The sequence below is a fragment of the Saccopteryx leptura genome, chromosome 12 (assembly GCF_036850995.1).
Source record: "Saccopteryx leptura isolate mSacLep1 chromosome 12, mSacLep1_pri_phased_curated, whole genome shotgun sequence".
NCBI lineage: Eukaryota > Metazoa > Chordata > Mammalia > Chiroptera > Emballonuridae > Saccopteryx > Saccopteryx leptura.
The window spans coordinates 2,245,299-2,261,283 of NC_089514.1; the positions used below are offsets into that span (position 1 = coordinate 2,245,299).

At 59.4% G+C, this 15,985-nt stretch overlaps 1 protein-coding gene across 4 annotated transcripts in view; it reads right to left on the reverse strand.

The window, feature by feature from the left end:
- GRB10 (growth factor receptor bound protein 10) overlaps window positions 1–15,985 on the reverse strand; it is a 118,921-nt gene that overhangs the window by 24,916 nt on the left and 78,020 nt on the right. For 3 of the 4 annotated variants that reach the window (XM_066353849.1, XM_066353850.1, XM_066353848.1), the window contains exons 2-4: window positions 9,858–10,074; window positions 8,250–8,291; window positions 4,874–5,012 (exon numbers count right to left, since the gene is read on the reverse strand). In XM_066353849.1, the coding sequence (XP_066209946.1) occupies window positions 4,874–5,012; window positions 8,250–8,291; window positions 9,858–10,000 (324 nt within the window). In that variant the 5' untranslated portion in view covers window positions 10,001–10,074. The remainder of the gene's footprint in view (window positions 1–4,873; window positions 5,013–8,249; window positions 8,292–9,857; window positions 10,075–15,985) is intronic. The other variant, XM_066353851.1, reaches the window with a different exon arrangement.

Here is a 15,985-nt window from a genome sequence, read left to right on the forward strand (position 1 = left end):
TGGCCGGTTCAGAGCACGGCGGGTGTGAGTCAGGAGGACCGCGCACCTGAAGGCTGGTGGGCGCCATGTTTCTGCCTGTGTCCTGCCAGAGCTGCTCCATGAGAACTCAGTGAGCAGACCTCTGACAGGGGTGGGGGGGGACAGGATTGCAGAGCCCCCCCACCGGGGTTGGAGCTGGGGTTCTGGGTGTGGCCCGCAGAGCTCCCCAAGCAGAGAGAGACCCCTCCCAGAACTGGAGAGGGGAAGCAGGGACCCCCACGGGGCCTCCTGGAGGTGGCCAAGGGGGGGGGGGAATCTCTGCTGAAGTAACTTCCTCGGAGAGTTGGTAACTACACGTTCCATTTGCATATTGTAATCTTAAAAACCAACAAAAAATGGTTTATGTTCCTTCTCTAGGAAATTGTCCAGGAAGCCACATGACTGATTGGCTGTGGTGGCCAAAAAAAAAAAAAAAAAAGCAGCAATTAGGAGTGACCCTCCCTCCGAATTCCAGGGGAGCAGCAGAGAGGGAGGCAGGCCCCGCACGGGAAGAGAGTGGGTCAGCTGCGGGCTGGGGGGGGACAGGACGGAAGTCCAAGCCGAGCTGCAGCAGCTGGGCCAGCAGAGCCCGGCCAGAGGCCACGTGTACAGAGCCAGCAGCCTGGGGGGGCAGGCCTGGGGCTCCCGGAGATACTGCTCACCAAGGGCTGGGCGGGGAGGCCAGAGCCATGACGGGGACAGAGGGCCCCTCGGAGGGACACAGCACGCTTGGCCTGAGTCATCCGTCCTCCTGGCCCCGCGGGCTGCGGCCCCCTCCAGGGATGGGGGCCGTGGGGGCCGTGAGGGAGTGGCCGCCGTCCGCCCACCACACAGAGAAAACAGACAGCGAGAGGAAGGAGAGAAAGGGCGTCTGGTCCGGGGAGGGCGGTGGGAAGGCGAGGGGAGCTGGCCAGCACAGAGGGTGTTATCTCCAGAAACGAGGGGGACGTGCGATGTGTATCTGGGGCTGACCCTTGCTCTGGTGAGGGCCTACGTGACCATCACGGGGCAGCGGCCTCCCTGTTCCGCTGGGAGCCCGCACACCGCGCTCTCTCCTGGGCTCCTGTCCAGACACGACCCTGCGGCCCTCTCCTGAGTGTCCAGAACGTGGCGTGGGGGAGGGCAGAGGCACAGCGCACCCCCTGGGGGCCCCCGTCCCTCGAGCTGCACTCCAGTGGATCTCTGCCTCTAACGTGTTCTGATCCCGAAGGCCCCAGAGAACCTGGATGGGCCACCTTTGCCGGGGTTGATAAGAGGGGGCTGGACGAGTGTAGGGCGGGGGGCTGCAGGGTGGACACGGTGAGAGGAAGGCGGTCTGGCTCCAGGATGGCCCCGGGGAGGCCCTGACCCGGGACGGGCGAGGTTGGCAATGCCCACGCCACGCCAGCATGCGCTGGGCACTCTCCTGCACGCGCTGGGCACTCTCCTGCACTTGGCAGCTGCGGGCAGCCTTTCGCACACAGAGGCTGACACCGCGGCCCATTCGTGACATCGCGGTCAGAGCCTCGGAAGGCCCGGCTGTGCTCGTGAGGACAGGCATGTCCGAACCCCGGCAAGGCAATTAACTCGCTACCAGGAAATTAATTAAAATGAAGCAAGAGAGACGAGCTGGAGCCGAAGAGCCAAGACCGTATCTGTGCCCCATGAAGCACGGGGTTCAGCAACGAGACTGCGTTTACACCACACAGCGGACAGCTTGCTGTGACCGGTCGTTGTGTGGCAGCGAGGAAATCGCCACCAGCCGGGGACCCACCGGCCACGCTGCCTCGAGCACCCGCGGGTCCTCTAAGCTCGCCCCCCCGGAAGCGCGCGGGCGTGTCCTTGGGCACGGCGCTGCCCGGCCTCCCCGACCCTCCCGTCCGCGGCCCTCGGCCTCCGTCTCGCTCACGGGGAAGCTCTCCTGCGTGCTCCTGGCTTCTGCTCCCCCCTCCTGTGACTGTCCTCACTGTCGGGCACCGTGACCCAGCTCTACGCCCTGCCAGGTCAGCCCACGCCACACATGGCCTCGGTGTCTCTCTCCACCCCTGGACGTCTGCTGGTGCCTGACCCACCACCAGGGTGCGGGACGGCCGCTTGGGGGTGAGCGGCCCCCCTCTGGCCCACAGCGTGGACGGAGAGGGGACGTCGGTTCCAGGATGTGGAGCTGGGCCGCCCGCAGCCCCTGCCACCCCAGCTCGGGCCTTCTCACAGACGGAAGTGCGTGTCCATGCTAACGGCGTCCACAGCCAGGCGCGGCCTGGGCACTCGTGACACACATCCTGACCTGTCCCCCAAAGAGACCCCTGACCCCAGCACTCGTGACACACCAACTCCTGGCCTGTCCCCCAAAGAGACCCCCGATCCCCGCCGCCGGGGTGGGGCCGAGCTGCAGGGGTGTGGCCCATCCCACTCACTTCCCCATCATGGTGGCCTGTTCTAAGACCACAGGGCACCCTTCCTGGTCTGAGACAGTCCCTGCCATCGCCCGGCAGCCCGCAGGGCGGGCTGCACGCTGGACGGTGGAACCACGTTCCCTCCTCGGACGGCGTCCACGTGGAGAAAGAGCAGGGGTCCCCAAACTTTTTACACAGGGGGCCAGTTCACTGTCCCTCAGACCATTGGAGGGCCAGACTATAAAAAAAACTATGAACAAATCCCTATGCACACTGCACATATCTTATTTTAAAGTAAAAAAACAAAACGGGAACAAATATAACATTTAAAATAAAGAACAAGTAAATTTAAATCAACAAACTGACCAGTATTTCAATGGGAACTATGCTCCTCTCACTGACCACCAATGAAAGAGGTGCCCCTTCCAGAAGTGTGGTGGGGGCCGGATAAATGGCCTCAGGGGGCCGCATGTGGCCCGTGGGCCGTAGTTTGGGGACCCCTGAGAAAGAGGCTCCGATCTCTCTCTGCTTCAGGCACGTGGCAAGGAAGGGCCCCACCTCCTCGCCCACCACCCACAGCTCTGCCGGGCAGGACCCCGATGCCGCCTGGGCACCGCCACCCGCAGCGCCAACCGAACGCGCGCCGGAACCGGTGCGGACAGGGGACCGTCCGTCCCTCCGAGCCGACCGACTGCGGGCGGAGAGCAGCAGCTCTCTGCGCGTCCCTGCGCCCGCCGGGCCCCCGGGGGACCGGAGGAATCTGTGCGACAGAAAACGCAGGCACCAGCGCGACGTTCTGACGGGGAGCTCACGCCAATCCCAAGAAAAACAGCGGGCGGAATTCCTGGGTCCCCGGATTCCGCCTACAGAGCTGGACCGTCCGCCGGCCTCGGCAGGAGCCGCAGAACATTTTCACGGCCTTATTTTAGGATGAGGAACTTTGTCAACAACCTCGGTGACCAGTCCACAGACTGTCTGGACCCTTATTTGAAGCAGGAGGTCACCGGGGAGGCAGACATCCCAGATGTCCTTCAGGCATGTGACAAAAGTTCCGTGGCCGGGCCGGCCGGCTCCAGCTCCGGCTCTAGCTCCGGCTCCAGCTCCGGATGGACGGGGGCCCTGACCTCCCTCTCTACATGCTGACGGTGGACAGCGCGGCCTGCTCTGGGGTCCTGACGTGGGGGCGGGGGCGCGGTGGGGGGCAGCACGTGGCATCGGGGAGCGTGAGAAACTACGTCGTCCTAACGGCACCGCCCACCCCTGCCTCACGTGGCCCGGGACAGGGTGCAGAGAACAAAGACCCGGCCGCGTCATCCGCCAGGGCGGCGCACGTGGAGAAGCGGAGGAACGGCAGAAGGGAGCGAGTCTAGCCCACAACGCCAAGGGCCTTCTGAAACCCACGTGGAGGGACAGACACTCGGGGCCCCAGGAAGCGCCCGCCGTGGTGGATCTCAAGGCGCTGGAGGCCCAGGGCTGACCACACCCCAAGTCTCATCCTCATGCTGGGTCACACCCAGCCCCATCGCCCACCCTAGATCCCACTCAAGTCCACCAGCTCGCAGCTGGGTCTCAGTTTCCCTCCGACAGAGAAAACGTGGACACCTTCCTCTTAGGCTTGTTTTGAGGAATGAACAAGCATACAAGCCAATGAACATAGAAACCACTTAGAACAGCGCCTGGCACACAGACAGCCCTCAGCGCATGCCTCCCGTCCCTGCTGCCGTGGTAGTTACAGTACACTTAGACCCCCACACCAGAGTATCGCGAGGTCTCCCTCCGAGCCTGGGACCCACCCTGGTCCAGGTCCTGCCCACCAGGACGGGCGGAGCCGCCAGCCCATCCCTGACAAGTTGGTGACTGGCGATTGGACCGTGGACACCTGACCGAAATCTCTGCGCCTCGGTTTCCTCCTGGGGGGACAAGGTCTGCGAAGTCCCACTTTAACGTGGAAACAACTGGTTTAACAAGATGGCTGTCACCTTCTGGGTCAGATCACATTCAAAGTCACGCCTGTCACATGGAAACCCTTATACTGTACCAAAGGTCAGGTGCCCAGCCAAGCCCAGTTTAACTTCATTTACTCACAATTATTAGGCAATGAAGACCATGCGGTGGTGAAACTGTTTCAGGAAACTAAAGTTCATTTGTAAGCAGCCAACTATTGATATATATACATTTTATATATATATACACACACACACATATATACACACATATATATAATGTATATGTGTGTGTAAACTTTTTTTTATCATTTTCTTTGAGACATTTAAAAGAAACAGATACGTACCTGACTTCCTGTGTGAAATGTCAGCCAATCAATCACCAAAGGGCTCCCCAGGCCACCCATCCCATTACAAGAGAGAAAAGATCCCACGATTCCCCTCTCCCTCCTTCCCAAAGCGGAGAGCCAGCAGCCAGCATGCCCCGTGGGAAGCCCCCGCGGCCCCGCAGCCTGGCGTGCAAGCCCGGGGCACGCTCACCTGTTTCACAATCGCCTGGCTCGGGGGCAAGGAGCTCGAGGGTGCAGGGGTGTTCCCTGCACCGCAGAGCTCCGGGAAGGGGTTGGGGATGGCCGGCAGAGACGAAGTCCTCAGCTGCTGGTCTTCCTCTTGCAGACGCCTGGGAGGAGACACAACGGCCTGCGGATAAGAGCTACCGCCCGCCGGGTCCCGGCAGTCCCGCTCCCGGGGACAGACCCCCGAGAGAAAGAGGCCCTTGAACGGATAAGTGCACAGCGATCACATCGGGACCATTCATAGCAGTCAAAAGGCGGAAGCCACCCGCCTGTCCCTCGACGTATGAATTGGACAGCAAGATGTGGCCTGCCTGCACAAAGGGATGCTATTCAGCCTGGAAGAGGGACAGCATTGTGACCCGCGCTACCACACGGACGGACCTTAAAGGACACCGTGCCGAGAGAGAGAGAGAGACCAGCAGGTCACAAGACAGATCCCGCCTGAGCCTGCTCCTTCCTGAGCGGTCAAACTCCAGAGGCAGAGAGTGGAGAGGTGGCTGCCAGGGCCTGGGCGGTGGGGCTGGGGTGAGGTGGGGTGGAGGCTGTGATGTGGGGGGGTGTGTCGAATGAGGGAGGGCACAGGTGTCCTTCTGTCAGATGACCGTGTGCGTCTATGTGGCCCTGGACGTGTACCCTTAAAAATGTTCGAGATGGTGAATGTTATGTGATGTGTCTTTTACCGCAATCAAACATTAAAAAGAGGGGGGGGGAGCTGACATCTCGAACTCAAAGGGCAGAGGTGTCCCCACAACTCAGGTGAGGAACCCTGGGCGCCCCCCCCTCGCCCCCCGCTTGCAAACGACGGTCCGCACGCCGTCCCAACTCCCTCCTGGGCTCTGACCCGGGAATGTCTGAGAGGCGGAGAGGTTTGGTGAGTGAGAGCATTTTCTGAAGAAGGATGCCTGTTTCTCCAGGGACCTAGAAGTGAGCACCTCTCCAACAAATAGAGTTAGCGGAAGAGGCTTTCTGTGCCCGCCCCTGACTCGGGACATGAATGCCTACGTCCACAAAGAGGGTGTTGATGCTGGAATCCATGGGAAGTGAATGCTTCATGTAGCTGTCCACCCAAAACACAAAAGCCTGTGTTTACGTCACCCCAGGAATGCCCTGCCCCGCCTGCCCGCGCACGCCACTGGCAGCCACTCCTGCAGCTCCGCCTCCCCTTGGCATGTCTCCAGAGCCCTCTCTGCCCCCCTCCCGGGAGCACAAGTCTCACTTCTCATACCACAAAGCAAAACATACATAGAGGATGCATCAGATGCAACTAGGGAGACAGAAAAATGAAGTTCAAAGTCAAAGCAAAAAAAAAAAACCAATGTGGAGTGCCCTCTGCGTCCTCTGCCCGGAGGTCTGCGGGCAGCTTTCTGCTCACATCTTGTCTCCGGGCTGGGATAGTCTAGGGCAGGGGTCGGGCACCTTTTTGGCTGAGAGAGCCGTGAACGCCACATATTTTAAAATGTAATTCCGTGAGAGCCATACAACGACCCGTGTACATTACGCATTATCCAATAAAAATTTGGTGTGGTCCCGGAGGACAGCTGTGATTGGCTCCAGCCACCCGCAACCATGCACATGAGCGGTAGGAAATGAATGGATTGTAATCCATGAGAATGTTTCATACTTTTAACATTACTATTATTTTTTTATTAAAGATTTGCCTGCGAGCCAGATGCAGCCATCAAAAGAGCCACATCTGGCTCAAGAGCCATAGGTTCCCGACCCCTGGTCTAGGAAGTCCCCTCTGTCCGTCCCCCCAAAGGGAGTCACCGCCTAAGTGTGCACATGCGCCCCTGTTTCTGTACAGAAAATCCCTGCTCCTCGTTTGCACACGCCTTGGACACCCCTCGTGTGGGTTGTGTCTTCACATCAGTTTTCCACTGACTCTACAATCTGACTGAATTCACGATCCATTAGCTCTCTTGGCAGGCTCGCCAAACACAAGTGGACATGGGGACCTACTCGCAAGTGCTCCTCCCTACTCCGTGCCACCACCCCACGGGGACCAGGTGGTGGTGCCCTGACTACCAAGGTGAGTGCCCCCCTTGGCACAAAGGGACTGGGTGCTGTGTGTGGGGGGCGAGAGCCCTCCCACAAACCCCTGACCACGTGCCAGAGGCTGGTCTTCCCTCTGCCCATCGTGGAGTCTGCCCCGGGCGGAGCTGACCGTCCTGATCTCATGTGTGCCCTCCCTTCCTACAGGGCACAGCCAGTGGTGGGATTCAGCGGGTACCCCCCTCCCCACACCGTTCGGTCGAACCCATACGTCATTTCTCGTTGAGTTCGGCGAACCGGTTATTAAAATGGCACTTTGTCAGCAGGATTCTCTCTGAGGGGGGCGGCTTGCCCACCCGAGATTTGGAAATCACACATGTACATTCCCTACTCTTTTTTTTTTTAACGTGCATCTGCGTAACGGCGCATCCTAAGCGCCTGTGGTGGTGTTCGCTCCATCCACAGGTGGGGGAAAAAAAATTGCAAGGGAGGAGGACGCCAATCAAGAAGCAACAGGGAATGCCTTAAATAAACAGTTGTATTGCTTTTTGTCAGGGGTTATTTAATATTTTTCATTCATATTTTAAAACCCTTTCTTCTAACATAACCTCGTTCTGTGTACCTCTTTGACCGTTCTGACTTAAGTCTTACGTGCCCGAAATAATAAACTACCTTTCGGTATGTCGTTTTGCTTTTTTTTTTAAATAATACTTAAAACAGTCACGAGGGCAGAGAACCGGGCGTTAGATGACTTGAATCCCCACCACCGAGCTGAGCGGAGCTGTGGACACGCCCCTTCCGTGTGTTCCTACGCAGAGCTCCAACCAGGAGCCCTGAGCGCGTAGAAGCCTCGCCTTCCACGCTCTAGTTGCTCACGGGAGCTCCTTCCTAAGGTCCTTCTGAGCGTCTGAACCATCCTGTCTGCTCTCCTGCCGTGAAAACACTCTGTGTGATGTCATAACGATGGAGCTGTGTGTCACTCATCCGCCCCAAACCCACAGGAGGCCCAGCACCAGGAGCGAACCCTGATGTATGTCCAGGGACTCTGGAAGATGGTGATGGGTCAATGCAGGCTCTCCAGCTGTGCCCAGTACTAACACTATCCCTGATGGGGGATGTTGGCACAAGGGGGGCAGGGGGTGGGTTGGAGTGGGAGGGGCTCCATACAGAAAGTTTCTGCATCTGCCTCTAAATTTTTCCTAGGAGCCTAAAACTGCTTTTAAAAATAAGTTCTTTAAAAAAAAAATTGTCCTCAGACAAGCGGGGCGTGGCAGGCATGTGTACTCCCAGACTGTCCCCGTTGCCCATCGGCGGATGGAGGAATAGAAGGAGAGCTCTCGAATACGTACCGATAATGGAATGTTTTCCACCTGCGAAAAGGAAGAAGAATCCTGACGTTGGCAGAACCAGGAAGTCATCATTCCGGCTCACAACATCTCCCCCCCCCCTCCCTGGACACCCCGCTCACCACTCAGTGCCCAGTTCAGAAACCTGACCCCGGCCAGGGACCCCCTCCACCCACTCACTCACTCACTGCCCCGGGGGTCCCTCCCTGCCTCCAGCCCAGTCTGTCCACAGACCCCCTCCCCTCACTCCCCTGGGGGACTCCCCCGGGGGTTTCTCCCTGCCTCCAGCCCAGTCTGTCCACAGACCCCCTCCCCTCACTCCCCTAGGGGACTCCCCCGGGGGTCCCTCCCTGCCTCCAGCCCAGTCTGTCCACAGACCCCCTCCCCTCACTCCCCTGGGGGACTCCCCCGGGGGTTTCTCCCTGCCTCCAGCCCAGTCTGTCCACAGACCCCCTCCCCTCACTCCCCTGGGGGACTCCCCCGGGGGTCCCTCCCTGCCTCCAGCCCAGTCTGTCCACAGACCCCCTCCCCTCACTCCCCTGGGGGACTCCCCCGGGGGTCCCTCCCTGCCTCCAGCCCAGTCTGTCCACAGACCCCCTCGCCTCACTCCCCTGGGGGACTCCCCCGGGGGTCCCTCCCTGCCTCCAGCCCAGTCTGTCCACAGACCCCCTCCCCTCACTCTCCTGGGGGACTCCCCCGGGGGTCCCTCCCTGCCTCCAGCCCAGTCTGTCCACAGACCCCCTCCCCTCACTCCCCTGGGGGAAGTCTCCTCAAACGTCTGAGGTCACACCTGTTGGACAGCGGCAGGGAACGCCACTGACCCCGGTTCTGGACCTCGCTCTGGGCACGGAGGCCTTGGAGTCCTCCCACTGATTACTTGGGCCATTTTATTCTCTCCAGAGCATCCTTCCGATGCCCTTCACAGCCTTCCCCTCGGGCACGGCACATGGCTCGGGGCAGGAGTTCAACCAATCCCTTAGACCGAACCAGGTACCAGGTCCAACCCCACGGTGTCCTGCCACCCCGGGAGGAGGTGATCTATCTGCCTGTGAACTTCAACATCACCCCCTCCCCCTCCTCCCACTTCAACCCCGCCCCCTCTCCCTCCTCCCACTTCAACCTCGCCCCCTCCCCTCCTCCCACTTCAACCCCGCCCCCGCCCCTCCTCCCACTTAAACCCCACCCCCTCTCCTCCTCCCACTTAAACCCTGCCCCTCCTCCACTTAAACCCCGCCCCTGCCCCTCCTCCCACTTAAACCCCACCCCCTTTCCTCCTCCCACTTAAACCCTGCCCCTCCTCCCACTTAAACCCCGCCCCCTCCCCTCCTCCCACTTAAACCCCACCCCCTCTCCTCCTCCCACTTAAACCCTGCCCCTCCTCCCACTTAAACCCCGCCCCCACCCCTCCTCCCACTTAAACCCCGCCCCTCCCCCTCCTCCCACTTAAACCCCGCCCCCACCCCTCCTCCCACTTAAACCCCGCCCCTCCCCCTCCTCCCACTTAAACCCCGCCCCCTCCCCCTCCTCCCACCGCTGGGCAACTTAGCCAAGGACCGCGGGGTATCTCTGCAAACTAGCACACTCCCCCCGCTGTGATGCCCAGGGTCCCACCTGGCAGCCAAGATGTGCATGGGCTGCGAGCGCTGCACCTTCTGCTGCGGGGCGGCCTGCGGCTGGGCGCTGGCTCCCGAGGCTGGCTGCTGGCTGCTGGTGTGCTGGCCGTTCTGGCGCAGGGGCACCGTTTCCGACTGCATGCTCCTAGCTGGGTGTGGACGCTCCGACGGTGTATTCCTGTCATTCACCAGGGGCTGCTGGTCCACATCATCCTCTGGGCATGGAAAGGCAAAGCAAGCAAAACAGAACAGAAAAGAAAAGAAACGTTAGCAGGGATGAGGGGGTCCCGGCCCAAGGTGCACCTTAGCGACCAGGTTCCAAAACGCACGACATTGGCCAAGACCCTTTGAGGGCACAGCGGCGTCACCGAAAGGGACGTGGACGTTTCGGGAAGGACCGCTGACGCTTCTGTTGATTAGTATTTATTGGTATTCCAGAAGCCATTCAACAATGACAGTCCAAGTGCACGTCCACCTGCCTGTGCAGGAGACGCCTCTCGGAGCAGCTGCCCAGCACGCCACCCTGTCAGGGATGGGGGCACAGGGTACACTCTGTCATGGCTGCACAGCATGGCCCCACCACCCTGGCCTCAGCTGGCCGGATCCCAGGTAGGCAAGGAGCCCTAATCAGTCCAATACATCAGCACCCATCAGAGAGAGACACCAGCTCTGGCCCGGGACAGTCACCAAGAGGGGCCACACGATCGCCAGATCCATGACACCCAGGCTTGCCGTGTGGCTACGGGCTTCCGGGCGCCCCTCCCTTGCCTCCAACTGGCCCGAGAGCCCCAGGCACCAGTCACGGAAGAGGGCCTGCAGCGGACGCAGAGAAGCAATGAGGTCACAGAGAACCACCACAGCAGTGGGCATGGTGGAAAATGCTGGAAAGAGATGTGCCCACGGAGACTCTGGTGGCTAACTGTACACGTCATCCTGTCTGGAGCCCGGCACCCAGATGTGTGGCCACACGTGTGGTTTTACAGAGCACTGTAAACGCACTACTTAAGACGTGATTGACACTGAGATCCGTGGACGTGGACCGAGCAAGGCAGGCAGGTGGTCCTCTAGGGCGGGTGGGTCTCGTCCCATCAGTTGAGGGGCCTTCAGAGAGGACATTGAGGATGTCCCCTCGTCAAGGGGGAAGCCTGCTTTCAGATTCTTCCTTCCCCTCCTATCTTTCCCGGGTCTCCAGCCTGCCGGCCCACTTGGAAGATTTAGGACTTCCAACTCCACAATCATATAAGCCTCTTCCTTAACTAGGTCCCCTCCCCCCATATGTAGCATGTGTGTGTGTGTGTGTGTGCATGTGTGCGCACATGTCCGTGTGCACATTCTATTGGCTCTGTCTCTCTGGAGAGCCTGGCTAACTCACGGCGAGGCCTATGACCCAGCACAGGCTCCGAGATGGATGTGGGAGAAGGGTGGGGGCCGGGCCGGGCTGGAACCCGGGACGTGGGCGGGCTCTGGGCAGCTGTGTGCAGCCCGGCCTCTGGCCTCTCAGAGGCCTGGCTGCCCGCTTCCGGCCGGGAGCTGGGTCCAACATTCCTACCTCTGTATCAGGACTGTGCTTCAGCTAGCTCAAGTGCGTGTCTCTCCTTTGTAACCCAATACATTGTAACACTGACTCCTTTTTTTTTTTTTTCCCTTCCCCTCATGTTTCCCAGATCTGTCACTTTTTAACAACTTGGTAAATAACATCCGAGGTGACTCGAAGGCAGGTCACGTAGTCAGGCTCGTTTGTTCCCCTAACAGCCCCATGTGACGGTCACTCAACAAACAAGGGGCTTGGGGCTCAGGGCAGTAAGACCCTCACGCTACCCAAGGCCGCGTCTCCTGACTGGCGGGCTGGAGAGCCCAGGCTGACCCCGACCCTGGCCCTGTGTTCTGTTTTCCTGGCTGGGGGTGGGAGGGGGTGGGTGAACAACGGCCCCTTCAGCCCGCGGGGCGGGTGTGAGCAGCGGGTGAGCTATTATGTGCTCTGCAGAGAAGCCTGGCCCACGGCAAACACTTGGAGAACGTTATTCATTAGCTCTGGGCTCCATCCGCTCCATCCAGAACAATGCAGAGGGTGACCATTAACCTGGCCTACCGGCCGAGGGACAGGCCCGGAGGAGGTGAGCAACGTGCCAGGATCTCACGGAGCGCAGTGCTCGGTGGCGAAACCCTTCATGGGAAAACGAGTTTGGCGGCTACCAGTGTGAGCTCACCAGGTGCACGCTCCATGAATGAGCTTCACAGAACTTTCCAGAACACGCTGCCCTCCCTGCCTCTCTCCCGCTCCCAACACAGAGTCTCTCCTAGAGGTCCCACACAGGGACCCAGGGAGGACAGACAGGCAGACAGGCAGTCAAGACAGAGGGACGGGAGGGGGACAGGCCGCTGGGAAGATGCTGACATCACAGAGCGGAGACGTGGAGGCCTGCTCGATGCAGTGGCTGCTGACACCCCGGACGGGGGCCACGGGCCTGAGCAGGCTGAGGGGCCGTAGTCAGGAGCCGGGGAACTGGGGCTGCAAGGGGCGGGGGGGGGGTCTGGACCCTGAGTCCCGACATGGTGACGTCAGCTGGCGGCCCCTGCATTTCTAGGGCCTGTGAAGGAAAAACGACGACACTGCTCTACAGCTCAGGGTTATATGCAGTCAAATATTAATCCCGTGGCCAGTGATTAAGAGGACAAAAGTGCTGAATTAATAATTAATAATTACCATGGCATTAATATTTAATGTGTCACATGGGAGGACACCAATGTCAGCAGGCAGAGAGCTCTTGCTCCGAGACCTGGGGACCAGGTGGGGTGCGGGGTGCAGAGAGTGGGGAAAGAGGGGTGGACAGAGATTGAGGACCCTGGAGGGGCAGGTGTGCATGTCCATGGTCCCCCGTCCCTGCAGTCCATGTGGCCTGAGAAGTGTCCGCCTCTGTGAACCGAGGACGCAGCCCTCACAACGCTGGGAACTGTGGAAGATGGCTGACCACAGCTGAGCACAGAGAACCAGCCGCCAAGCCCGGGACCAAACGCCTTCCCCATTTCCCGAGAGCTCAGGGCGCTCCTCTTGTGAGGCCAGGTGTGAGTTTGCAGATCTGGGCTTCAGGGAAGTTCCAGGGTGTGTTTGCTCATCCCAAACAGCACTCACGTCCCACATGCATGCTCAGCTGATGAGTCCCTGACCAGTCCCCGGGCGTCCTAGCTCATCACCCTATGGACACTTCAAGGTTTCCATCCCTAATGGAACACTTCAGAATCAATATGGGGTGAAAGCAAAGTTCACTGTCGTTTACGGAGCGACCTTCACTGTGGGCCGCGGTGACCCGGAGGACACGCCTGGACCGGGTGGCCCACGCGCACACTGCTGCTGGTCCGCGCTTGCTTAAAAAAAAAAGAAACAAGAGAAAGCCCCGCAGAACCCAGAGGCCAGCCTCTGTCGTGTTCATCCTGTTGTAGGAAATCAGACAGGAAGACAGACAGTGTGGCTGACAGATTTCTTCCCAGGGGAAGAGAAAAATAAAATAACAGTCCCGTTTCCCGAGGCCGGGTGCATTTCCACTGGAGTTTATTCTTCCCCCTTGGCTGTTTCTGAGAGCTCGGGGCTGTGTCCACCACCTGGGCAATCCTGTCCTCTGTCCGTCTGCTTCTCTCAGCAGACCTGGTCACCCCCTGGGCCACCCCACTCCCTCCGCCATGCTTTCCAGAACACGGAGTCATTCTGACATTACTCAAAGTAAACCAGGAGTCCTCAGGGGACGCCTGGCCGGCCCCCACCCCACACTCCGGGGTGGGTTCTTTCTGAAGCGACTTTTCTGCTTTAATACATTTTCATGACGACTCTGCTCAACGCAGCCCGGGTCCGCCTGATCGCAGGCACTTAGTAGGTTATAATTTTCATAAATCAAATCCAACTGCCGGGTCGGCCATGTTTCAAAAACTTGCCCGTTTTCCATAGTCCTTGGAGCAAAAAATAAAACTTTTTTTTTAAGAATCTAACATCTCCTACAGCAGCAGCACAGGCTTGAAAGTTCCCCATCAGCCATTTTTTATCTTTTCAGATCATGCCACAAGCCCCCAACAACGGTGACCTGATTGTTTTAGCTAAACTTCGGTTCAATTCCAAGGAGGACGCATAAAAGGAACCTTCCAAGCTGGGAGGATTTTTTTTGTGTTTTTTTGTGGGTTTTTTTGTGTTTTGTTTTTTTTAAAAGAACGGATTCCGAAGACGGCCGTTCTCTGTCTTCTTTCACATCTCCCTGGCTCGACGCTCGCCCTGGGCGGCATTCCTTTCTCACAGACGCGCCACATTACTGGGCCGGTCCATGTGGCTCCTGTTCCGTGTGCCAGCCCACGCGGGGGACGGGGCGGGGGGGGTGGGGGTGGGGAGGGGGAGGGCGGCTCCTGCGCCTCTCACCACAGGTGGCCCCTTGCAGGACTCCACGGGGATCAGTGCTCGGCCACCTGTCACACAGCCCCGTCCCTGCACGGTCACGTTGGCTCGAGAGAATGAAATAATCGGGGCATTAACATAGCAAGCAGATGCTTCTGGAAATGAACGTGGAGATTAAGTGTCTCGTTCACGGCTCACCCGGTGCCAAAATACTTTCCGTGAGAACGCACCCCGGGCCGGAACGCTGGGAGGGGAAGAGGAGAAACGGCCTCACGGCTCTCCCCCTCGCCGCCTCACACGCGCCTCGCGAGGAGGGTGCGTCGACGACGACGGCACAAATATGGGTCAAACAACACGGTGGGAAGTCAAGTTATTAATAGCTACTTTTCCTTCCTAGAATAACCCAATCTAAAACGGGGCACTGACTTTTGTCCCAAATATCGCTCACACGGCTCACAGGGGCACCTGAAGTCCTTGCCCCGGGTTGTGAGCACAGGGAGGCGAGGAGGTCCGTCCTCCGAGGGACGGGAGGGCAGGGGGACAGATTCACGTTTGGCTCATGCGTTGAATCCTGGGTTGAGTCTCTTCCATCCACCGAGGCAGGAAGAGGCCGGGCCGTGGGCGGGGCGGGGGAGGGCACAGAGGGTTTTAGTGAGAGGGGGGCCCCGCCGCGCCCCCTTCTCTGCAGCTGCTGGGTGTCGCACCCCCGGCTAGTCTCTGCTTCTAACGAGGCATTCCTGACAGCACTTGACTGAATGACTGTGGCACCCGACAGAATGGCGTGTTCGAGAGAACAGCGGTGACTTGACTGTCCTTCCCAGTGTCTCCCCTGCTCCCGTCCGAGCTCTGTGCCTGAGGGCACACGCTACCCACAGGGCACACGTGGGATGGAGCTGACCCCCCCCCACCACCACCCCCCAAGGATGAGAACAGAGTCACAGCAGAACAGACGGGAGGGCGTGCGGGCCTGTGGCCGAGTGAAAACACATCTCTCTCCCTGCACAGTTGGTTCCTGGGGCACAGGACGCGAGGCCAGCGATACCCAGGGCCGGGGGACAGGAGCATCACGGTTCCTGGGGCACAGGGCGCGAGGCCAGCGACGCCCAGGGCCGGGGGAACAGGAGCATCACGGTTCCTGGGGCACAGGGCGCGAGGCCAGCGACGCCCAGGGCCGGGGGACAGGAGCATCTCTGGGGGGACCGCTTGGTCTTCCGTTCTTCCTGAAACAACTTCCAGACGTTTTAGAGAGAGTGAGAAGGAGCTCCTTCCTATCAGGCCTGAGTGTGTGCTAACGTGAGCCCCCAGAAAACCACAGGGTGGGGGCGGGCTGCCAGGAGAGCCAGCCAAGTGATTAGGGGACGCTGGGCCCCACCCTCCTGACCTCCTGGGCAGAGAGGGGCTGGGGATTGAACTCATCACCAGCGGCCAATGGTTTAATAGATTGTGCCTATGTAACGAAGTCTCGGTAAAAACCGTGAAGAGCGGGGTTCAGGGAGCGGCTGGTCCCACCAACACTCAGAGGCCGTGAGGGGGTTTCCCCAGGGCGCGTGGACACTCCACGCCCCCTCCCCTGTGCCTCGCCCTGTCCACCCCTGCCTTCCATCTGGCTGTTTCGGACTTTGTAATAAAGTTGCTCATCTTGTGAAAAAAACCAAAAAACCAAAAAACACAAAAACCTATTTTCTCCAAGAGAGAGCCGTGTGGCCAGACCAGGCACAAGTTTGTACCACAACTGAACTGACCGTGCAGGACAT